Genomic DNA, 22,657 nt, shown 5'->3' with positions numbered 1-22,657 from the left:
GCATGGTGAGCCGGTGAAGCCACCAGCTGTGTGTTTGCATTCCAGTGACCAAATAAAAATAATCCCCTGGGTTGCACCACATGCCCGGCAGCCGGCTGGGCCAGTCCGGCATGTGCACGGCAGTACCTGGCCACCCCAGCCAGCCCGCCCACCCCACGGCAGAGATGAGCTCTGTGGTGGCTGCAGGACCGCGGGCAGGTGACATGCTCTGGTGTGGTCAGGGTTTGGGGTGATCAGGGCTTGTTGAGCTGTGCCAAAACATCTTCGCTCTGCTTTTTCCCAAACATGGGGTGCTTTTCATCCAAGCAGTTCTTACAGCTGTTGCGGTCTTCCTCTCCAGGCCACGGAGGAGTACAGCAGCAACTCTGTACAGCTGTGGCTTGTTCCCACGTGCATCTGCATGCTGAAAGTTGCTCCTGGCTCATTTGCAGGACCCTCCATGAGCTGCTTGGTGGCACCTGCCATCACCAGTGCACAGCCCCTCTGGGTCATGGGTGGCCCTGCCACCCCCTCACCTCTGCTCTGCTTCTCCCCACCTCCGCCAGCGAGACCTTTGGTCTCCTCTTGTGCTTGTCACTTGTCACTGCTCCTCCAAGCACAGGTGCCAGCCCGCTGATAGGAAGGAGGAGACAGTGATTTCTGTTTGGCCTGTCCCACGGCACCTCTGCCCGCTGTGGAAGCCCTGAGCAGACGTGTCTGCATGCGCTGCCCACCACACTGTATATCCTGGGTGCTTGCCTGGCATGGGGGCCCATGGCTTTCCTGCAGACATCAACAAGCTAGTCTTGACCAAAATGCCATGGTTTGACCCTGGTGTGCTCCCACGGTCCCCTGTGCCTCACGGTGCGGTTCAGCCAGGACATGAGTCCAAGCACAGTGGGGCAAAGTCCAGGGCTGTGCAGCCTCTTGCAGCTGCCAACAGAGAAGGGCAAATTCGAAGGCAACCTGCACAGAGGTTTCATAGCACAGCAGTGAGGTTGAGAGCTGGGAGAAGTCTCCTGTACCTGTGGCCCTTGGGCAGTCACTGCAGAGCTTGCAAAAGAGCCAGAAGCCAGCTGAGAGCGGAGGAGGGAGGGGAGCACTGCCAGTGCTGCCTCCTTGCCGTCCCCGTGCTGATCCCCCTGCCTGGTAAGAGACGCTTTTGATGCTTTTTGACAAGCAGGCATAGAGCGTGGGTTGGCAGCTCGGTGATTCTGCCCCAGGCAGAGATCAGCCCTTGCCAACAGCAAGGGACAGAAAGAGCGTTATTACACTTTCTGCAAACATACTATTGAGTTTTAGAAGGTTAAAATGGTTTCAGCTGCAGAACTTGGCCCCTCCACAGCCCTGTGCCTTGTGAAGCTCTGGGGTGAAGCTCCCCAGACACAGGAGAGCAAATTTCCCCTGCATCCCCCGGGGGCTGTCCGGCTGCAAGTGGACTAGGAGCCGGCAGTGTGCTCCCGAGCCACACGGTCTGTGCCTCCTGCTGCTGGGGAGAGCCTTTTCCTAACCAGTTCCACCACCCTGGCACCAGCGACACCCCAGCAGCGCAGTGCTTCTCGCACCGGGGTCCCGCTGGCCCCGGGACTCCACTGTCCCAGGAGCAAGCCGTGGCTATGGGGAGGCTGTGCCAACATGCCCAGCCCAGGGGCATGGGGGACATGGGCAATGCGGTACCGGGTGCCACCGGAGCAGCCAGAGCCACCTATGCCCCTGGGCACCAGCATGAACAGGGTTGGGCTGATCCTCATAATCCCAGAGGTAAAAGTTCAGGGCAGCGATTGTTTACCCAGCGTTCATGCCATGGGGCCCGGCTGCGTCTCTGCTTCTCCTGCAACCCCCTGTCCCTACAGTGTCCCGCACAGGGCTCCCTGGCAAGGCGCCTGGGACAGCTCCTTACCCCACCATCCGAGGCTCCGGCAAGAGCCGCTGCCGGAAAAGCCAAGCAGGCGTCTGGGAGGCAGCCGGGTGCTGGCTTCCTCTCCTCGGCCCGTGGGAGGAGTGACGGAGGGGGAGGCCCCGCTCACTGCCGCCACGCACCATAGAGCCAGGCCACCGTCCGGCGTCACGAGTTGGGGAACTCCAACAGAGACCCTCGCGCGGCTCCCTGCCTGCCACCGGCCTTCCCTGGGCTGCCGCTGGCCCTCCTGGGTTGCCGCTCCCACGGCTGCAGGTTGGTTGAGGGCCTCCCCACGGGCTGTCAGCACACAGCGGGCACTGGGGTGGTGCAACGAGCAGCTCCACGGGGAAGGGAGAGGGCAAGGGGCAGATGGAGGGGCTGTCACCCACCTGGGAGGGAGCCGTCGGTCCCTGTGGCAGGGCACAGCACTCCAGTGTGCCTTCATCGCTGGGACTTGACGTGGGCAGGGAGATAGCGAGGCTTCCTGGCACTCGGTAGCATTCCTCCCCATGGCGCCCAGAGGCAACACCGTGATGGTACAAAACCCCAGCACTGGCCAGGTCCCTGCCGGGGAGCGGATAGCAGTTGCCTCACAGCCCCAGACAACATTTCAGGGGGTGCCTCTCAGCTTGGGACCTCTTTGGTGTGCAGGGCCAAAATTTTGCACAGCTGCACCCCTTGGCCCTGAGCCCCGCTCTCCAGCACTATCCGCAGGCAGAGACCCGTGGTGGAGGACAGCATGGCGAAGAGGGTGGCCATCATTGGAGGGGGCAGCAGCGGGCTGTGCGCCATCAAAGCCTGCCTGCAAGAGGGGCTGGAGCCCATCTGCTTCGAGGCGACCAGGGACATCGGAGGGCTCTGGAGGTTTGAGGTAAACCCTCTCAGCCACATGTCCTGCTGGGGATCAGCACAGTGGCAGCCGGGCATCAGTGGCGGCTGGTGGGGTGGCACACAGCCAGCCACAGCGGGGTCCTGGGGGCAAGGCTGAGGGCAAGGGCTCCACGCAAAGAGCCACCACAGCAGCCCCGGCCATCCCTTCCCTTCACTGCCCCTGGCCAGCGCTGAGCCATGTCCTGCTCCCACAGGAGCACCCTGAGGAAGACCGCGCCAGCATCTACCGCTCCGTCATCATCAACACCTCCAAGGAGATGATGTGCTTCAGCGACTTTCCCATCCCCGAGGACTTCCCCAACTACATGCACAACTCCAAGATCATGGAGTACTTCCGCATGTACGCCCAGCACTTCGACCTGCTCCGCCACATCCGCTTCGGGGTGAGAGCCGGGGGGTTCTAGGGGGGTGGCAGCAGCAGGGCTGGGGGGCGCAGGGTGCCTGACACCCGCTCCCCCCACACCCAGACCAGCGTGTGCTGCGTGTCCAAGCGCCCCGACTTCGCTGCCACGGGCCAGTGGGAGGTGGTGACAGAGAACGAGGGGAAGCAGGAGGCGGCCGTCTTCGATGCCGTGCTAGTGTGCAGCGGGCACCACACCAAGGCACACCTCCCGCTGAGCAGCTTCCCAGGTACCGCCCCACACCCCAGCACAAGGAGAGACCCCAGAAAGCTTGGCTGTGACAGTCCCTATTCTCTCAGCTGCTCTTCCTCCTGGCCTCAGCATTTCCCTGTCTTGCTTTGGCTCCAGGAGCACTCTCATGCTCCCCAGGAGGGATTTGGCAAGGCCAGGGAGCGCCTCCACTTCAGTTTTTGGGGAGGTGACTCTCCAGGCTGGTGCCAGGAAGCCAAGCATCCCTCCTCCCTGCCCACAGGAATTGAGAAGTTCAAGGGCCGCTATCTCCACAGCCGAGACTACAAGGATGCTCGGGATTTCACGGACAAGAGGGTTGTGATCATCGGGATTGGGAATTCAGGGTCGGACCTGGCCGTGGAGATCAGCCAAACAGCCAAGCAGGTGAGCAGCAGGAGTGGGGTCCTGGTGGGCAGGGCAGCTCCCCACGGGACACTGCCGGCTCCACGAGGACACCGGGACCAGGGCGCGCACACAGCCACTGCTCCATCCCGGCACTCGCTGCATTTGGCAGTGCCAGCACCTGCCAATCCCAGCTGCCAGGCAGTGCTGGCAACTGAGACTCAATCCCATACAAATACCCTGATTTCCATCCCTGAGCCTCAGGCTGGGGCTGCTCCTGCAGCTCTTCCCTACCTCTCCTTGCTGGGCGCTGACCACCAGCTCTCTCTGCCCTCCGGGTCTTCACCCAGCGCTTGGGCAGCACGAAGAGGAGCAATCCTGGGGCAAGGACATGTCCCCGCAAGGGTAGCCCCCCAGGACCATCACAGCCTTCAGGAGGTGATGCTTGCTTCCTTGCACAGGTCTTCCTTAGCACCCGCCGGGGTGCGTGGATCTTCAACCGTGTTGGAGATCAGGGCTACCCCATCGACATCGTCCTCACCACCCGCATGAAGACATTCCTGCAGCAGCTGATGACCTCTTCCATGGTGAGCGACTTTGCGGAGAAGCAGCTGAATGCCAGGTTCAACCACTCACACTACGGCCTGAAGCCAAAGCACAGGTGCCAGCAAATCCTCCCCCTGCCCAAGAGGGACCCTCTGCCTCCTGCCGTGTCCAGCCCCGCTCGGCCATTTCCATGCTCCCTGTACCTAGGCTGGAGCCAAGGCACCAGCCCTGGAAACCCGGTTCATAGCTGTGTTGTGCCCAAGCAATGCTCAAGGGAGCCACCGCTGTCCCTTCCAGGGACCCTTGGTGGCACCAGTGCAGTGGCAGCTGCCGAGCACCCCTGGGGGACCAGCCTCACTTGCAATGAGCATCCCTGGGGACAAGCATCCCCAGAGCAGGACGAGCAGGACACGGAGCAGAGACACCCCACCCCAGCACCCTGACGGGTCCTTGTACCTTCCAGGATCCTTGACCAGCACCCAACTGTCAACGACGACCTGCCCAACCGCATCATTTCAGGCAGGGTGTTGGTGAAGCCAAACATCCAGGAGTTCACAGAGACATCTGCCATCTTTGAGGATGGCACCAGGGAAGACATTGATGCCGTGGTCTTCGCCACAGGATACAGCTTCTCCTTCCCCTTCCTCGAAAAATACGTGAAGGTGGTGGAGAACCAGATCCCCCTCTACAAATTCATGTTCCCCCCTGACCTGGAGAAGCCTACGCTGGCTTTCATTGGCCTCATCCAGCCCCTGGGTGCCATCATGCCCATCTCTGAGCTCCAGTGTCGCTGGGCCACCCGTGTCTTCAAGGGTAAGTGAGGCAAACCTCCCCTGTGGCTGCAGCCCAAGCCTGCACCCCTGGATCTGGGGCAAATAGTGCCCAGCCATGTCTGGGAGGCAGCAGCCAGCTGTGCCATCCAGGGCAATGGCATGGCCACTTCGCAGCCATTGTAGTGAGCTGGGCTTTGTTCTGAGCGGCCCAGGGACATCTGTACCCTGAGCCCCATGGGAACATCTGTACCCTGAGCCCCACAGGCTGCTCCTTCCCATCTCAAGGAGCTTGGACATGCCTTGGGTGCCAGACTGCCTGCCACAGTGGTGCCAGCAAAGGCAGCACCACAGTGGCCACTGTTGCTAGTGGGGTGCAGCACCCCCATGCTGTGGTCATCCTCCCTAGGGCTGAACAAGCTGCCCCCACAGCACGACATGGAGGCTGACATCAAGCAGAAGAAAGAAGCGATGGCAAAGCGGTAAGACCCCCCGGGAACAGGGAGGAGGCCAGTTTGGGTATGGCTGCTTGTGGGCACTCGTCCCGTCCTGTGGCTGCATCCCAGCACATTTGGCCATGCCAACAGACGACAGGGCTTCTCTATCCCCACCCCACTGATCCTTCCCAATGGGAGTCTGTCCAATAGCACCTTGCTGGTGTGCGGGCCATCTGCCGGCTCTGCTGCCAGCACCCTCCTGCCCTCCCTGCCCGCAGGTACGTGAAGAGCCAGCGGCACACCATCCAGGTGGATTACATCCCCTACATGGACGAGCTCGCCTGCCAGGTGGGGGTCAAGCCCAACCTGCTCACCCTCTTCCTCACCGACCCCAAGCTGGCGCTGGAGGTGACCTTTGGGCCCTGCACACCGTACCAGTACCGCCTGCGGGGCCCGGGCAAGTGGGCGGGTGCCAGGGAAGCCATCCTCACCCAGCAGCAGCGTATCATCAAGCCCCTACAGACGCGGCATGTGGAGAAGCAAGCACTGGCCCCTGCTGTGCCCCTCATCTTCAAGCTGGTTGGGGCCGTGGCCGTCCTCGCTGTCATTTTTGCTTACTTGTAGGTGCCCTACAAGTGCGGGAAGGGAGGCTTTGTGATGTGCTGGGGGGGCTGGCTGGCCACCCCCTGCCCTGAGGCAGCTTGTGCATCCCAGTGCTGGCAGGAGCCCTTCTCCTGCCCAGCACGGACCTGCTACGGCCACACTGCCAGCTCAGGGTGAACGGAACCTCCCTGGCTGCTGAAATAATGCCTCAGCACCGCTTTGCACCTCCTTCTGGAGAGCGGCTGCCGGGGGCGGACAAGGAAACCTGCTCACATGCAGGATAAAATCCAGTCCCCCTTTGGCAGCACTTTTGACCTAGTGGGGACGTACCTGCTTTCCTGTCGCCTATAACGTGCCTGAGCCACCACTGGCACACTCACATGAGAGCCAAGTAGCAAAGGCACAGCAGACTTCCTAACTGGATAAAAGTGTGTTAAACCGAGCCAGGTGTCCGTCCCATCACTGACACCACCATGTCCCACTGCATGCCGGGGGGATGCACACAGGTTTGAGGTCGGCCTCGTGCCAGTGGTGCAGCTCCAGCTCGTGTGTGTATCCACAGCAAAAGAGCCTCGCCCAGGGTGTGTGCCACCAGCATGCATCATGGTAGCCACAGCGGCATGGCTCAGTGCCACCCTCATCACCTGCACACAGCCCCTCCAGAGGACGGCTGGGTGGGCTGGGGACCTGGAGCGGTGACAGGGGGTCCTGGCCACCACACACCAGGGCTGGCACAGCTGCTAGCCGCCAGTGCGCTGAGCATCCCCCTGGTTTTGTTTTCCACGGCATGACCTACCGAAATCTGGAGCATGGCCACATCTCAGCCCCGCACCCAGGAAGTCTCAGGGCAGCGTCAGCACTGCTAAGTGCTTACAGAACCCAATGAGCCCCTTGGGATGGGCAGGCGCAGGCAGGAGGTGTGGCACAGCAGACAGGGGAAACCTGTAGATCATGTCTGGAAGAAATAAATCTTGTGACGCTCCAGTTGGTTACCCACGGGAAGCACAGGGAAAGGCATCCCCAACCGAGCAGCACCGTGTGGCCCCCCGGTTTGACAGCTCTGCACCCCCCTGAACGTGTTTTGCCCCTGGCCAAGGCTTCCCCAGCCCTGCCACCACTGCACCGCGGGACATGGCTGCCAGGAGAGTAGCCATCATCGGTGCCGGTGCCTCTGGCCTGTGTGCCCTGAAATGCTGCCTGGATGAGGGGCTGGAACCCACCTGCTTCGAGAGGAGCGGGGACATCGGGGGGCTCTGGCGCTTCGAGGTAAGTCCTGCGCCATGCCAGCCTGCTCCACGGCAGCAGCACGGATGGGACCGGGATCGGTCGTTGGCAGCTAACGAAGCACCACGCCCCTGCTTTGCATGCGTGCGGCAGGTGGGTTTCCAAACCACAGGAAAGAAAAACTGCTGCGGCAGCGGGAGGTCCCCAGGTGCCAGCTGGTGTACCAGCCATCTCCTTCCCACTGGCAGCAGGACAGACCCTCGCCAAGGACCTTACCCCAGGGCTCGTTCTCCCAGCTCAGCCCCTCCTTCCCAGTCTCATCCATCCCTTCCCCTGCTGCTTTGCTCTTGGTCCCCTCCAGCCCTGGTTTCATCTGACCCAGTTCTTGCCCTGCTCGGCCCTTCCCTGGAAGTGCAGGTTGCTCCTCTCCCTGTTTCTGTGCAGCTCGCCCACACAGAGGCACTGAGTGCTCTCCCTGCCTCGGGGGAAGCCCTGGAGCTCGTTTCTGCCCCCACCTAATGCGGCTGCTGACTTTCCTCCCCCACCGGGGACCCACCAGCAAGAAGACAAGCCCTCCCACCATGCCCTGATAGATGGGTAGGAGAGACCAGGGCAAGACACAACACACCACGCCAGCGTGGGGTTTGGGGTGGCTCAGTTATAATCCACTGGTTCTGCCCATGGTGGGTCAGAAATGGGGCTGGTGAGGCAGAGCCAGGGCAGCAGCGCCCGACTGCTGGGGCAGAGACCCAGCAAGCAGGAGCAGCCACTCATCTGGAAGCACCACATCTGGCTCAGCAACCTGCAAGACCCACTGTGGCAACTGGGGCAATGGCACCATGGCAGCTTTGGGAACGTGTCACCTCATCGGGGCCAGGGGTGGGAGCAGGGAAACTAAGGCACAAGACCCCATAACCTGCTGTCAACACTGTATGGCCCCTGCCCACCCAGAGCTTCCTCTTCCCTGTTTTGTGAGGCGGCAGGTCACACCCGCAGGAGGGTGCTGGGTGCAAGGACAGGTTCTATGACCACCCGTGGCTTAATCCTGCACCCACAGGCACAGTGAGGCGCCAGGCAGGGAAGGCAGGCAGCCCTGGGGTCTCTGGCCAGCACTGAGCCATGCCCCACTCCTGCAGGAGCGCCCTGAGGAGGGCCGCGCCAGCATCTACCGCTCCGTCATCATCAACACCTCCAAGGAGATGATGTGCTTCAGCGACTTCCCCATCCCCGAGGACTTCCCCAACTACATGCACAACTCCAAGATCATGGAGTACTTCTGCATGTATGCCCAGCACTTCGACCTGCTCCGCCACATCCGCTTTGGGGTGAGAGCCGGGGGGTTCTAGGGGGGTGGCAGCAGCAGGGCTGAGGGGCGCAGGGTGCCTGACACCTGCTCCCCCCACACCCAGACCAGCGTGTGCTGCGTGTCCAAGCGCCCCGACTTCGCTGCTACGGGCCAGTGGGAGGTGGTGACAGAGAACGAGGGGAAGCAGGAGGCGGCCATCTTCGATGCCGTGCTGGTGTGCAGTGGGCACCACACCGACGCACACCTCCCCCTGAGCGCCTTCCCAGGTACCGCCCTGAAGCCTGCCTGCCTGGTCCCCGACACCCCTGGGACCACCCTCCTCTCTGGCTTAGCCCGCACCCCACTCTGGCTGCTGCCAAAAATGCCTCTGCCAGTTAATGTACCAGGCAGGATTGCATAAGCATGCTGCTGTCTCACCCATCTTGGTGGTCTGTCCTTGGTGGCTCTTGCTGTGCCGTCAGCACCTGACCAAAGCACCCTGCTGGCAGGTGTCACTGCTGCCAGCTCGCCTCTCCCACCAGAGACAGGCTCCCCAAGCTGCTGGCCACACACCCACCAGGCTCTCCAGCTCCCCAGCAAGGCTTGAGAGCTCGGTGCTGATGATGACCTTCACTGGGTGCCAGGCAAAAATGCCCAGAGGGTTTTCAGCTGTGGAGACCCTCTTTGGGTGGGGAACAGGCTGGAGGACACCGTCACCAGGGTCTGTTGGAATAGCATGGACCCCAGCTGCTCCTCTGCCCTCAGCGCGTGGCACCAGACAGGAACTGCAGGAGGATTTTGCATGAAGGTCTCCAGTCTAAGCCCTGCTCCAAGTGAGGCCAGCCCCAAAGCCAGAGCAGGATGCTCAAGGCCACACTGAGCATCTGCCAGGCTGGAGATGCCACCACCTCTCTGGGCACCATCCCAGGGCTGCAACGCTCCTGTTGGTCACACTGGCCCCAGACTGTTCCCAAAGACACACCACCAGTCTGAGCAGGGGGACAGCCACCCCCTGCCCCACGTCCCTGCCCAGCACGGCTTCTCTCTCTCTTCCAGGGCTGGAAAAGTTTGAGGGCTGGTACCTGCACAGCCGGGACTACAAGAGCCCACAGTCCTTTTCGGGGAAGCAGGTGGTCGTGGTTGGCACCGGGAATTCAGGCGTTGACATTGCGGTGGAGCTGAGCCACGCAGCCAAGCAGGTGTGCTGGGAGAGCTGCTGGGGCTGGGGTGCTTATTATTCAGACCCCAGAGAGCACCAAGCAACCCCCCAAAATCCCCTGCGGGCTGCCCTCCCTTGAGCACCTGCCGTGAGCACCCCATCCCCTCTCAACGGGGGTGGCTGTTGTGGTCCCAGCAGCTGTGCCAGCATCCTTGTCCAAGGAGCACAGCGGGGGACCAGCCCGGTCCCAAGGATGCTGCCACACCGCCACCTCTCCTCTCCCTCCTCCCAGGTCTTCCTCAGCACCAAGCGTGGGACCTGGGTGCTGCACCGGCTGGCAGATGGCAGGTACCCCTTTGACTTCACCTACGTCAGCCGCTTCACACAGGTCCTCCGCAGCCTGCTGCCTCAAAGCACCATCAATTTTTACCTGGAGAGGAAGCTGAACGCCCGCTTCAACCACGCGCTCTACAGCCTGCAGCCCCGGCACCAGTGAGTGCCCTGGCAGTACCCTGGGTACCTGCCCCTGTGCTGCCCATCCCACTGCCTGGGCCCCACACAAGGTCTGTCTGTGCCTTCCAGGATCCTTGACCAGCACCCGACCATCAATGACGACCTGCCCAACTGCATCATTTCGGGCAGGGTGATAGTGAAGCCGAACATCCAGGAGTTCACAGAGACATCTGCCATCTTTGAGGATGGCACCAGGGAAGACATCGATGCCGTGGTCTTCGCCACAGGATACAGCTTCTCCTTCCCCTTCCTCGAAAAATACGTGAAGGTGGTGGAGAACCAGATCTCCCTCTACAAATTCATGTTCCCCCCTGACCTGGAGAAGCCTACGCTGGCTTTCATTGGCCTCATCCAGCCCCTGGGTGCCATCATGCCCATCTCTGAGCTCCAGTGTCGCTGGGCCACTCGCATCTTCAAGGGTAAGTGACACAGCCTGGGGGACGCAGCTGGGCTCCCCCGCCATAGCAAAGCTGAGTTGTTCAGCTGGTGGCATCCTCTCACACACCACCTCCATCCACTCACTTTTTTATCCTCCTTTTGCTTCTTCATGGGGAGAAAAAGCAGTGCTGCATTTTGCAACAAGCCTCACACTCATCATCTCTTGCAGGGGCCACTAACAGGTCTTGTTGCCTGCAAACCACCTTCTCCCTTTCCTTTCCTGACATTACTTTCTTTGCTCATGCCTCCCACTTTGCTCCTGACATGGTGGCATGTCCCCAAAGCCCCAAAGGCTTCCACGTGCAAGCAGAGGCCAGGCTGGGCTGCAGAGCCAGACCATGGTGGGGGCACATCCCTCCCTCCAGCTACAGCCTCCTTTTCCCCAGGGCTGCAGGACCTGCCGCCATCCACCGCCATGCTCGCTGACATCACACAAACCAAGGAGAAAATGGCCGAGAGGTAAGGACCCTGCACTGGCATCACCCCTGCCACCGTTACCCCTGTGCCCACGTGCCACACCCGCCTGCCCTCCCTGTCTGCAGGTACGTGAAGAGCCAGCGGCACACCATCCAGGTGGATTACATCCCCTACATGGACGAGCTCGCCTGCCAGGTGGGGGTCAAGCCCAACCTGCTCACCCTCTTCCTCACCGACCCCAAGCTGGCACTGGAGGTGGCCTTCGGGCCCTGCACACCGTACCAGTACCGCCTGCGGGGCCCGGGCAAGTGGGAGGGTGCCAGGGAGGCCATCCTCACCCAGCAGCAGCGTGTGCTCAGGCCCCTGCAAACCAGAGCTGGGGACCGTCCTGCCCGCTCCAGCACCGTGCCCCACATCTTCAAGGTCTTCTTCAGCATCGGCTTGATTGTGGCCACCCTTGTCTATGTCTCGCTCTCTCCTTAACCTAAAATGAAGGAGACAGCAGGTCCTCCTGGCAATCTTCTTCCTTTCCTTTGGGCTTGGGTGTTTCTGTAGTCTCTTGCTAGGTCTGCCGACACGTCAGGAGGCACGGAGGGATTTGGTTCCTTGAAGACGCAGGCTGCTCTGTCTCACCTTCCTGCCGCGCCAGGGCCACACCAGGTCTTGTTGGGGGCTGCTCTGAGGACAGGGATCACTCCCCTCCCCTAAATCCAGGCCTGGCAGCTCCACAAGCCCTACCCGTGGGTTAGGTCCGCACAGAGGCAGTGGGGAAACTGGGAACTCACCCGCCCAGGGCAACTCGGAAAAAGGACAATAAAGCTTGTCCCCCTGCCGAGGGCACCAGGGACCACGCTGCGTGGGCTGTCTCCGTCTCTGGTGTCTGTCCTGAGGCGTCTGTCCTGCCCACGCAGGGCCTGCCCAGCCCTGGCCACTTGCACCCCACAGCCGGCCTGCTCACCGCCTAGGCAGCCAGCTCGCCTCACGGCCCGCCTCGCAGCCCGGCAGCCCAGCCCCACAGCCATCCCTGACCCCCGTCCCCGCCACCCCCTGGCCCCAGACCTGGCCCCAGACCTGGCCCTGCCCTTAACCGACATGGCCGCCCGCCGGCTGCGGCGCGGGTGAAGCCGCACGGCCCTCAGCCGGCACGTCCGCGCGCCAGGCCAGCCGCCCTTAACCACAACGGGCGAAGCTGCCCTCAAAAAACATGGCGGCTGCCCGGCAGCGGGGAGGGGGAGTCCGCGCGGGGGGGAGGCGCGGCCATAGAGAGGCGCGCGGGGGCGGGCCAGAGCGCCCCGCAGAGGCTGGCGGTGGCGGCGGGGCGTGTCGCCATTTTGGACGGAGGCGGAGAGCGGGGCGGCGGCGGCGGCCAGGTGGGGCTGCGGCCGGGGCCGCGGGGTGTCACGGCGGGGTGTCACGGCGGGCCATGCCGCGGGTGGGTGAGTGGCAGCTGGCCGGGCGCTGCTGCGGGAGCGGTGGGTGAGGCTCGGCTGGGCGTCCCCAGGGGTGACACTGCGGTGGGTAACGGTGGCCTGGACCCCTCGCTGGTGGCTGACCCCAGCCGTGCCCTGCAGCCGGCTCGGAGCCGCTCAGAGGGCCCTCTCTCCTGCCGGCGCGGCCCGCTTCTCCTCAGGGCCGTGGCAGATGCCGCTCCGCCGTGACCTGGCGGGGAAGGGGAGCGGGCGGCCGTGGGCCGAGCGTGCAGTGGCAGCCCTGCCACCACCACCGCTTTGCAGAGCCCTCGTCCCAGCCGTGCGGCTCGGCGTGAGTCCGGCAGAGGGAGAGTTTCCTCTCCCCGGTTCCCCAGCTCATCCCCTTAACCTTACGGCGACCTCCCGGCCGAGCTCTGGTTCCGTTCTCCGAAAGAGGGAGGTGGGAGAGTCCCGGCGAGTCAGGCTTCCGTGGGGTAACTCCAGCAGCAGGTGTGAGCCGAGCAGGCTGCGGGCAACTGAGGGTGCTGAACAGAGACCCCACCTCTCCAAGATGAACCCCCCCAGGCCGGCTGCCAGCGTTGCACCGTGTGGGTCACTGGCCGAGCAGGAGAGGCAGCAAGCGTGATACCTTTCAGGGGGAACTGGTGTATTTCACCTGTCATTTTCAGAAGTGGGGAGATGGGGCTGGTTGAAACTGAAGGGGCCTTGTGATCCGGTCGGCGAGCACCCACCTTACTGCGGACTGCAGCTGGCAGCGGCTTGCTGCCAAACTGGGAGCAGATGTGCTGAGACGCTGCGGAGGTTTGCCTGGCCTGTGGTGTGGGCAGCATCACCATCAGTGCCTTGAACGTACTTGTGTCACAACATCAGAGCATGCTGTGCAAGGGCTTGTCTGAACGCAGGAGGGTTTCAGCTGTAGAAGTTAATTCAGTAAAGCCAAGTACTGCAGGCTATGCTCGAAGAGCTCACTGTCCCGGTGCAGCGGGGTGCCTGTGTGCAGGATGCAGGAGGTGGGGTGGTCTTGCCAGCATGGGATTTCAGATGCCACATGCTGGGTAGGAGCCACCCCTTGAGAGAAACTTCAGGAGGCATTTGAAGAGTGTGACCTATAAGGGACAAGCAGAGGGACTGGAATCGTTTTAGAGAAGAGGAAGGGAAGCTTTCACATCTGTTAACACCTGCACGTATCTCTCAGGTCTATCTTGGTACAAGAGGTCTGTCTTGGTACAAGAACATTTCCTACCTTCCTCCCCATGTATGAGAAGTAAGGGACCTTAGCGGAGTTACTGGGGAAGGAGCTCCTCAACAGCAGGTCTAGTGGCACAGGGGCAGGTTTTGTGAGGAGCTGGCTGAGCCTTCCCCAGGGCCAGAGCAAGTGGTGCAGCTCATCTGATCTGGATCTTCAGGTATACTTGATCCTCACTGAGAGGGGGTGGGGGTACGAGTTAGCTGCCCTCTTGAGGTGCCTTTTAGCCCTCAGGATTTAAGAAATACTTTAGTAATTGCTCTGTGACATTCTACAGCCTGGCTTTGGCTGGCACCCTTCATATAACTTGATCTTCTAAACAGATCCCCAAATGTCACAACTAAGCACATGAAGCAAGGCTGGCTGTCCTCTTGCCTTGCCCTGCAGAGCCCATGATCAGCTCAGTAAACTGAAGGCTGCAAAATAAGCCTAGGAAGGGGGCAAGAATCCCAATCCACCTTGGTTGCTGGAAACTGGGTAAGGCCTGAAGAGTCCCATGTAGCTTGTGGTGGCTTTGTTGTTTGTCCCGAAAGGTGCGTTCATGGCATGTCGCCGTATGACCAGTTCTTCTGTTTTGCCTGGGTGAGATCGGGGATGACAGCCCATCTCCAGCTGCAGAGTGGTGCTGAGGTGGCTGGGATTGCCCGTCCCTCATCATGTGCCTCCGGATGGCCAGGCAGATGCCAGAGTGCTCGGGGTGGTGCCGCTGGTTCGGGTCACAACAAGCAGACCTCCTCGCTGTGCTGTGCCGCAGCTGACATGGTGGCTTGCCTGGTGAATCATAAGTGAATGCCACCGAGAGCTGAGCTTTTTGCAGACATCGTGGCATTAGCCCCACACCTTGGCCAAGCTCCAGCTTGGGTGATTCCACTTGGATACTTTATGCTCCCGGTCGCCTTTGCAAGGTGCAAAGCTGCACTATTCTGCCTGCAAGCTCTTGGAGACTTGTTGGGAGCTGTTAAACAGCTGCTGCTTTCACTCTCTGGCTGTTTTCTTGCTGGATGCAGGGGATTTGTCTGTAGAGCCTGACTGTGGGACTGTGAAAGAGAGTCTGTTAACGCCAAGCAATTGATTTGCCAGTAAAGGTTGGCTTTATTTTTCCCATCAGCCCCTCTACTATGCTGGCTGCTGAGGGCTTTTGTGGGGCGCAGTGTAACTAGTATTGGTTTTGGAGTATAACAATCAGCAGCTTAACTAGAGTGATGGTTCATAAGGATATGGCTATAATTAGGTCAGTCTTGTTTGTTAAATTCTCATTCAGCTCCCAAACTTGGCAGTGGGAATGAACTTTGGGCCTTTTTTAGGATTGCCGTCAGTCTCCCCTGGCAAAGAGCGTTGGGAAACGGTGCCTTCGCTCCTCTCCTCGCTGCTGGAGCCCGTGGGCACAGGCGCATTGCTGTCCTCTCTCTCTCACAGGGGCTGCTGAGCTGTCATGGGGAACACCACCAGCGAGCGAGTTTCTGGGGAGCGTCATGGCTCCAAGTCCCACCGCTCAGATGGCTCCGGTGCCCCCCACCCCGCCAAGGAGCACCCACACAAGATCATGGTGGGCAGCACTGACGACCCCAGTGTTTTCAGCTCCCATGACTCCAAGGTAAAGGCTGGCCACTGCCTTCCCTGTCCTGTCCTCTGGGACTTCAGCTCACTGGCCGTGCGGTGCTGTGCTCCCAACCATGTGAGAGGTCTGTGGAGAGCTGGGAGGCTGGAGGAGCTCTGTCGTGCTCTTGTCTGGGATGTGCTGGTGGGCTGGTAGAGGCCAGGGGGAAGTGAATGTGGTCCTGGTTGTCTCTGTGTCTCAGTCAGACTCTGGTTTTCTTTGCTCAGATTGCTGGGGACAAGGAGTTTGTATCGTGGCAGCCAGATCTGGAGGAGTCAGTGAAACCATCCCAACAGGCTCGTCCCACTGTCATCCGCTGGGCCGATGGAGGCAAAGAGGTCTTCATCTCTGGATCTTTCAACAACTGGAGCACCAAGATCCCACTTATCAAGAGGTACCTAGTCCCTCAGGTCACTCTGTGTCCTTGTCTGCTCCATTGCAGGGATTGTTTTCCCTTCTCCATGCTGGTCGCTGTTCCCTTTGCACACCTCGGTTCACCCGAGCTGGAGGGTCTGAGCACAAATATGTGATCAGCTTCTTCCCTGGGTGGTGCTGCAGTGGCAGTGGGAAGTTTTGAAAAGAGGGACAGGACAGGATGGGCTACTTTGCTTGTCCAGTTGGATGTCACACAGCAGCTAGTCCTGGCAGCAGAGCCCTGCCCAGGTATGCAGCAGTCCTCTGAAAGCTGTCAGCTCTTCTCTTGGCTGTGGCCTTACCCCATGCCTAGTTGTGTTGTTGCCAGCGGGGGTTGTTTGTTTGTCCCTCACATGTCTTCCTGCCCTAACGATGTTCCCGCTGTTTCGCAATACATCTGTGATTTCCGTGGAAACGCTGTGTAGGACTCTGGGCATAATCCCAGCAAATCCTCTGGAATGGATTTATCTCAATTGCAGGCTTCACGAGCAGAGCTGTTACATTTGCTGCCCCTGTCCTGCAGTGCCAGCACAGGGTTAGATGCTTTGCCTACGCATCCTCCCCAGTGTGTCTTGCACAGAGTGTCTGTCATGTCGACTTTCCCTGGGCATGCAGGGCTAGAGTGCCTCCTGCGCTCCTTGCAGCTGGACTCCCAGGGGTTTGAGCCACGCTGGTGCTCTGAGCGCTCGCGCCTGTTACGTCCATGCCTCAGATCAGTGACAAGGAGCAAGCCTAACCCTGCATGAAAGTGTTGGGGTGGAGCGGCTGGGCAGTGCCTGAAAAAATGCTGTTTTCTGGGACCCCATGGAAGAGCAGCATCCAGAGCATCAACAGAGTAATGCTGTTGCACTTCTGTTCTCTTTGCACAGCCACAACGACTTTGTTGCTATCCTGGACCTCCCAGAAGGAGAGCACCAGTACAAATTTTTTGTGGATGGCCAGTGGGTCCATGACCCATCTGAGGTAACACTCAAAGTTTATCCCTGCAGATCTTGTCTTCTTCCGGGGACTAGATGTGATGTAACTGCAGCAGAGGGGGAGCAGGAAGAGCAGAGGGTACCTGCCAAGGGGCACCTCCATCCCATGAGTCCTTTCAGGGGCTGGTTTCTCTGGGCTTAGACATGCTGTATGGGAGAGTCTTGGGGAGGTACTGAGGGGCAAGGAAACATCAGAAGGCCTTTAAGTCCCATTGAGAATTGGCTACAAGTGAAGATGGGCCATGGGGTCAGCACTCACTTTCAGGTTCTCCTCCAAACTGAACCACGCAGTAGCAGCATGTGAAGGAGAGGACACTTACCCATCAGCATGTAGCAGGACAGAGGATGAAAATAGGAGGTGATGTAGGAGCCCGGGAGTAAAGGGAAATTCTCCCAGGGTAAACAGCAGAGATCTGCAAGTGTAGAGCCGAGCTGTGCTCTGAGGTGTGCAGCAAAGACAGCCTGGGCCGGGAAGATCTAGGAAGCATTGAGTATGCTTCAGTTGGAGGTGGACATAGGAAGACTCTTACCTCAGTTCTTTCCAGCCTGTGGTCACCAGCCAGATGGGAACGATTAACAACCTGATTCATGTCAAGAAGTCTGACTTTGAGGTGTTCGATGCTTTGAAGGTGGATTCCCTGGAGAGCTCAGAAACCTCAGGTCGGGGTGAGTTTTTGTGGCATTACAGCTTTGCATGTGCTATTTTCCACCTCCTCTGCTCTGAGACTCACTGCTCTGGGGGTGAACAGACCCCCTGAGCAGAGGTGTGGGCCTGCACCTGGGAAGAGTAGTGTTAGGCAGCGTGTCCTCAGCAGCCTGAGGCCTCATCTCTGTGGAGCGTCTGTGCTGGTGTAACTTGCTCTGTGCTAGCACCGTCCCAGAGCAGGGCCAGTGCCTGTGCACGGCTGAGGCAGCCATTTCAGTCTGGTGAACGCCAGGATCATCAGCCCTTTCTGTCTGCTCAACTGTGAGTAAGTCATCTGATCTGGGGTACAAGCTAGGCGAGAGCAGGATCCAGGTTATTTTCAGCAGCCACTCTTGGTTTTCATGCCAAGGTAATTTGTACTAGTGCTAGCACATCGGAAACCTCCCTGTCCACTTGTGTTACAGCAGCAGGTTAGGTTACCATGCAGACACTGGCAGTGCTGGCTTGGTGTGTAATTCTGGCAGGTAACTCAGTCGTGTTTTGGTCCGGGGCATGCTGAGTGCAGCTGCCGTCCTTGGTACAAACCGCGTCTCAGATACAGCTCAGACAGAGCTCAGCTCCGCATCCTCGCCCAGCCTGGGCAGGAGATCCATCGTTGGAAAGAAGCCAGCAAGCAGCAACAGCTCCAGGGAGGTGGAGTCCTTCTGGGTATTGGTTGTTGTAAAACAATCAGGTCAGATGTGGCCGGGAGATATGACCAGTCCAGCTTCCCATGGTCCCTCACATGGGGTGAGCAGCTGCTCACGCTAGACTTCCTCTTTGCCCTTTCCAGGACCTCATCAGGCAGCCCTGCAGCACTGAGAGTGTGGAGGGGTGCTGCTTACTGTGCCCTGCTGCAAAGGGTACAGCTCTGGGGCAAGCTGGCTGCTTGCTGCAGGGAGAGGGACCCAGCTGTGCCGAGAGCTGTGTGTGGGGGTCCCAGGGTGGATGCCACAGGGTGCTTGTGCTGTGTCAGTGCACGTACCAGCTTACAGCCCTGCTTGGAAATGCCCAGGGCTCGCCTGGCTGCTTATTCCGCTGTGAAAAGGCCAAGCTGTTGCTGTAGGATACATGGCCATGGCTCATGGAAGATGTTTGTGCCTGAAAGACCCTGCTGGGTCCTTCTCAGCTTCTTGGGAGCTGCTCTGTGCTCGCCCGTCCTGCTTTAGCCATTTCATGTCTCCTTCATTCTCTTCTTTTTAGACCTATCAAGCTCACCACCTGGACCTTATGGCCAAGAGATGTATGTATACCGGCCCGAGGAGCGCTTCAAATCCCCACCCATCCTCCCGCCTCACCTCCTCCAGGTCATCCTGAACAAGGACACCAATATCTCGGTGGGTACCAGCATACTGCCCGCACACAGAGAGCCACACTGGGGTTGGAAGGGGAGTCCTGTCCACAGGGAGCCTGGTCTCCCCTTGGCTGGGGCCCAGCCCTTGGCATTTCCCTTAACCACCCTGGTTTGGCCCCTTACTCTGCCTGGTGCTTCGCTGAGCTCTGTTCCTGTGTGGAACAGCCAGACACCAGACAACCATCACTCACTGTGATGGCTGGGGCTGGGTGCTCAGGGCTCTGCTGTTCCCCTGTGACACTCCTCTCCTCCTAGTGTGACCCCGCACTGCTGCCCGAACCCAACCACGTCATGCTCAACCACCTCTACGCTCTCTCCATCAAGGTAAGGGCAGCAGGGGGTAAGGGGCAGGCAGGGGAGCTCCTGTGGCTCCCCGGAGCCTGCAGAACCTGGACGGTGTGGGGCTGGAGACGGTGGTGCAGGGATCGGAGGACCCATGCCAGGACAGCGTGGCTGCCTGCTGAAGCAGGGCACACGCAGGGCTGTAGGTTGTGGGTTTCCTTACAGTTCCCTTGAGCTGCCTCCCTGCAGCGTGGTGGAGCTGAGCAGCCCTGGGCTGTCCTGCTGTGCACCAGAGCCTGCCCTGGCTCTGCCCTGCCTCCCTGTTACAGGGGTTGCACGTCTCTTGCTGGCTGTGAGACTGGGGACAGCAGGGATGGGACAGGGCTGCTCCCCAAGCCCACCGAGCCCTTCCTGACGGCTGCCGGGGGGTGTCCCACGCCCGGGTTGGTGCAGCCAGGCTGCACTGAGCTCTCCCGCTCATGTGGTGGCTCTCGCAGGATGGCGTGATGGTGCTCAGTGCCACGCACCGCTACAAGAAGAAGTACGTCACCACGCTGCTGTACAAGCCCATCTGAGCCGGGGCCTCGCCCGCCCCCCACGCAGGACACGAAAAGCCGCTTTGTCTGCACACGCTGGGCCACGGGACTGTGTGAGAACTGGCCACTGGCTCCAGCCTCGAACCTGGCAGGGACACAGGCCCAGACCACAAGCCCAGGGCTGCTGGGGCCTCTGACACTGTCCCATCCTACTGCTGTGGTTTGATTTAACCCTTGGATTCTGCCCACCTACAGCTCCCCTTGGCTTCTGTGAGTCCCTGGGGCCACTTTGTTTGCTGCTCACCAGAATAGCCTTTCCTCGTGCCCAACATGGAAAGGGCTTCACCCTCCCCGTCTTCTCCAGCCCGCAAGGGCCTGGAGGCGGCCCTGGCACTGCCCCTGGCCCAGGCCTCCAGGAATGTGTCCTGCCTGCTGAAGGTTGCTGTGCTGTCCTGGTGATGGGCCTCTAAGGCCACCTTGACCCCAGGGGCTCTGGGACACCCCAGCCTGCCACCTGCCCCCCTCCTTGTGCTCCCCGCCTTTGCGGAGGGCTCTCAGCTCTGGCTGCAGCCCCAGCCCTCTGCCAGGTTCAGCGTGGAGCCAGCAGGAGCGAGGGCAGAGCCGGCCGCAGCCACACTCACCTGCCGCTGGGACAGCGCCGTCGAGGATTGAACGCCCCGTCCCCAACATCGAGTGGTTCCACGGGACAGAGCTGATGTCACAGCCCGCGGGGGCCCTGCACACACTCACGCAGAGGGGGCCCGGGGGGAGCAGAGCAGGGCAAGTAGCCCCGGGCCCCGGCTACACCACCCGCTGCCGGAGCAGTGCCATGTGACAGGGTTTTCTCTATTTATTACAGTATTTATTGTTCTCGGTGCTGCTGGCCTGGTGTTGGTGGGGGGCTCTGGAGCAGTGAGGGGAGGGAAGGGAGCGCCCGGTGGGGTGCAGAGCTGTCCTTGGGGTGCTGGGGTGGGGGTCAGAGCCACCCCTTTGGGGCCAGGTGGTGCCTATGGCCCCCCACGCTGCAGGTGGCTTGGGGAGGGGGGAGCATGGCTGCAGAGACAAGCGTGCCAGAAACACCACAACCCAAAGGAAACCTTTATTGGGGATTTTCCAGCCACTCAACAGAACGTGGCATTTCTTACATCTTCCTCCTGCGCCAGGGCCCCGCCATGCCTGGGGAGCCCCCGGAACGCAGCTCCGATACCTCTGTCTATATACAGATACATACATCCACGAGCAGGGACAGGTACGTGGCAGGGTTACAAATGGGACCAGGTCCTGGGGCGAGAGGTGCTCAGCGTGGAGGGCTGTGACGCCCCACTCTAAGCACTGTGGGTGGAAGGGGGTGAGCGCTGAAGCACGGGGCAAGCAAAGCCCAAGCCAGCAGCTGCTGTGATGCCAAGCGAAGGTGGGCAGAGGGCACACAACCACCATGGAAGCCCAAACCCACTAACTGTGCAGCACTGGGCCCCCCAGACTCCTGTTCACCCCAGCCCTCGGCAGTAGCAGGGACAGGGTCTGCTCCAGCTCTCCGGCGTGGCACGGCTCGGCAGCCCGCAGGCTGTTCCGGGGCCGGGGGCATCGCTCCCTGCCCTGCCAGGGGCTCATGCGACAGGCAGGGCCTGCTGGGCCTTCACCTGGCGAGAGAGCACGTGGTGGTGTGGGGACACGGACACAGGCTGGGGACAACCAAGGAAAACAGGTCCCTGTGTGCCCCCACACAGACGCTGCACCCAGCTGGCCCCTCAGCACCCCCATCAGCTACCGCTCTGCTGGCGGAGCACGGGGGCGTCTGCCATCTGTGCCCATCCCCAGGGCATCAGGGCTCAGCAGGGCAGGGGCATCCACCCCTATCCTGTGCTGGCTGCCAGGGCAAACTCACCTCCAGGTTCGTCCTGGCCTTGCGCAGCACACTGTGGGTCCTGGTCACTGTGAGGGAGAGAGGGACAGCGTCAGTGAGGTCCCTGCACCGTGGAGCCACCCCAGGCCCACGGGGACCAGGCCAGCTTGGCCACGCCACCCCGCAGCAGGAGGCCACCCGGGCCACGTACGCTGGCTCACGATGAACTGCTCCATGCTGTCCTTGAGCTGGGCTGTGCCACGCAGCCGCTCGGCCGTGCTCCGCAGAGCATCCTCCCTCTCAGACAGCTGGGCCCGCAGCGCCACGATCTCGCCCTGTAGCTCCTGCTCCTGGGACAAGACAAGCGCGATGAGCGGCGAGCGAGCATCCAGCCCCGCCGGCCCCCAGCCCCGTGCTTACCTTGCCCTGGTGCTGGGCAGGGCCGACAGGCAGCACAGTGCTCCAGAAGGCAGCGAGGAAAGATGCACACTCCTCCAGGACGTGGTGCAGGGTGCTGGCGCTGCCCCAGAGGTGCCCGGCGCCCGCCCACCCCAGGGCCTGCGGGAGAAGGGTGCGGGAGCCGGTGCTGCTGGGGCACCCGCATCCCGCTGCACCCGGGGACTCGCCGTGCCCAGCCCAACATGGCAGGGCAGTGCCGGCAACAGCCCCCAGGCTGGGGACTACCTGCCACTTGCCGGCCCTGCAAGCCTCAGGGCTGGTAGCGGGCTCAGGAGCCACTTTACACATGGGCCACGGAGGGTCTGGCCCCCCGCCGCCGCCAGCCCCGTCCTGCCCACGCGTTACCTCCTTTCCTGGGAGTGGGCAGTTGGGCAGCCCAAGGGCCGGGCGCGTGAGACACATCAGCTCGTGGGCCAGCGCCTTCCCCTCCAGGATGTGCTGCTCCAGGGCCCGGTAGGTGTCCAGGCGGCCGACAACATGGGCCCCCGTCGGTCCCTCGGTCTTGCTCACCAGCGGGTCTGCCCCACGTGGCTCTGTGGGACAAGCAGGGCTAGGTGACGAGCACTGCCCCCTCCTGCCGTGGCCCTCCCCATCCCATCCTGGGGGCTTGGCTCTGCCCTGGGCTCTCCAGCCTTGCTCAGCAAGGGTGCTGCCACGAGTTTGTCAGGTCTCAGCAGCCTCTGGGGCACGTGTGTGGG

The 22,657-nt window shown here is 61.0% G+C and overlaps 4 protein-coding genes across 23 annotated transcripts in view; 3 read left to right on the top strand and 1 right to left on the bottom strand.

Moving 5' to 3' along the window:
* Nucleotides 1–425: 425 nt before the first annotated feature.
* On the top strand, nt 426–6,542 carry LOC141926662 (flavin-containing monooxygenase 5-like). 5 transcript variants are annotated; one of them, XM_074832846.1, is made up of 9 exons: nt 426–1,128; nt 2,025–2,152; nt 2,965–3,153; nt 3,238–3,400; nt 3,644–3,786; nt 4,206–4,405; nt 4,754–5,103; nt 5,470–5,542; nt 5,776–6,542. In XM_074832846.1, exons 1-9 carry the CDS (start codon nt 744–746, stop codon nt 6,119–6,121), a joined length of 1,977 nt encoding a protein of 658 aa, XP_074688947.1. In that variant the 5' UTR covers nt 426–743; the 3' UTR covers nt 6,122–6,542. The 5 variants fall into 5 exon arrangements, with proteins under 5 accessions (XP_074688947.1, XP_074688952.1, XP_074688950.1 ...); XM_074832851.1 differs by lacking the exon at nt 2,025–2,152 and adding an exon at nt 2,582–2,750 and having other exon boundaries at nt 986–1,128; XM_074832849.1 differs by lacking the exon at nt 2,025–2,152 and adding an exon at nt 2,531–2,750 and having other exon boundaries at nt 1,084–1,128.
* A 672-nt stretch (nt 6,543–7,214) lies between these two features.
* Nucleotides 7,215–12,008, top strand: LOC141926239 (flavin-containing monooxygenase 5-like). 2 transcript variants are annotated; one of them, XM_074831668.1, is made up of 8 exons: nt 7,215–7,366; nt 8,461–8,649; nt 8,734–8,896; nt 9,666–9,808; nt 10,061–10,260; nt 10,351–10,700; nt 11,106–11,178; nt 11,262–12,008. In XM_074831668.1, exons 1-8 carry the CDS (start codon nt 7,232–7,234, stop codon nt 11,617–11,619), a joined length of 1,611 nt encoding a protein of 536 aa, XP_074687769.1. In that variant the 5' UTR covers nt 7,215–7,231; the 3' UTR covers nt 11,620–12,008. The 2 variants fall into 2 exon arrangements, with proteins under 2 accessions (XP_074687769.1, XP_074687770.1); XM_074831669.1 differs by having other exon boundaries at nt 11,091–11,178.
* Nucleotides 12,009–12,444: 436 nt separating this feature from the next.
* Nucleotides 12,445–20,533, top strand: PRKAB2 (protein kinase AMP-activated non-catalytic subunit beta 2). 4 transcript variants are annotated; one of them, XM_074832845.1, is made up of 8 exons: nt 12,445–12,506; nt 15,229–15,406; nt 15,637–15,803; nt 16,693–16,786; nt 17,346–17,460; nt 18,689–18,822; nt 19,095–19,163; nt 19,619–20,533. In XM_074832845.1, exons 2-8 carry the CDS (start codon nt 15,245–15,247, stop codon nt 19,694–19,696), a joined length of 819 nt encoding a protein of 272 aa, XP_074688946.1. In that variant the 5' UTR covers nt 12,445–12,506; nt 15,229–15,244; the 3' UTR covers nt 19,697–20,533. The 4 variants fall into 4 exon arrangements, with proteins under 4 accessions (XP_074688946.1, XP_074688943.1, XP_074688945.1 ...); XM_074832842.1 differs by having other exon boundaries at nt 17,346–17,466; XM_074832844.1 differs by having other exon boundaries at nt 12,494–12,568; nt 17,346–17,466.
* A 207-nt stretch (nt 20,534–20,740) lies between these two features.
* PDE4DIP (phosphodiesterase 4D interacting protein) overlaps nt 20,741–22,657 on the bottom strand; it is a 34,556-nt gene continuing 32,639 nt past the window's right edge. For 9 of the 12 annotated variants that reach the window (XM_074832839.1, XM_074832836.1, XM_074832833.1 and 6 more), the window contains 4 exons: nt 21,921–22,492; nt 21,712–21,850; nt 21,543–21,589; nt 20,741–21,297 (listed from right to left, as the gene is read on the bottom strand). In XM_074832839.1, the coding sequence (XP_074688940.1) occupies nt 21,265–21,297; nt 21,543–21,589; nt 21,712–21,850; nt 21,921–22,492 (791 nt within the window). In that variant the 3' untranslated portion in view covers nt 20,741–21,264. The remainder of the gene's footprint in view (nt 21,298–21,542; nt 21,590–21,711; nt 21,851–21,920; nt 22,493–22,657) is intronic. The other 3 variants (XM_074832834.1, XM_074832840.1, XM_074832835.1) reach the window with 1 other exon arrangement.

This window comes from Strix aluco, chromosome 8 (genome assembly GCF_031877795.1).
Source record: "Strix aluco isolate bStrAlu1 chromosome 8, bStrAlu1.hap1, whole genome shotgun sequence".
Classification (NCBI taxonomy): domain Eukaryota; kingdom Metazoa; phylum Chordata; class Aves; order Strigiformes; family Strigidae; genus Strix; species Strix aluco.
The sequence above is the reverse complement of the archived record's forward strand: the minus strand, read 5'-3'. Positions and strand labels throughout refer to the sequence as shown.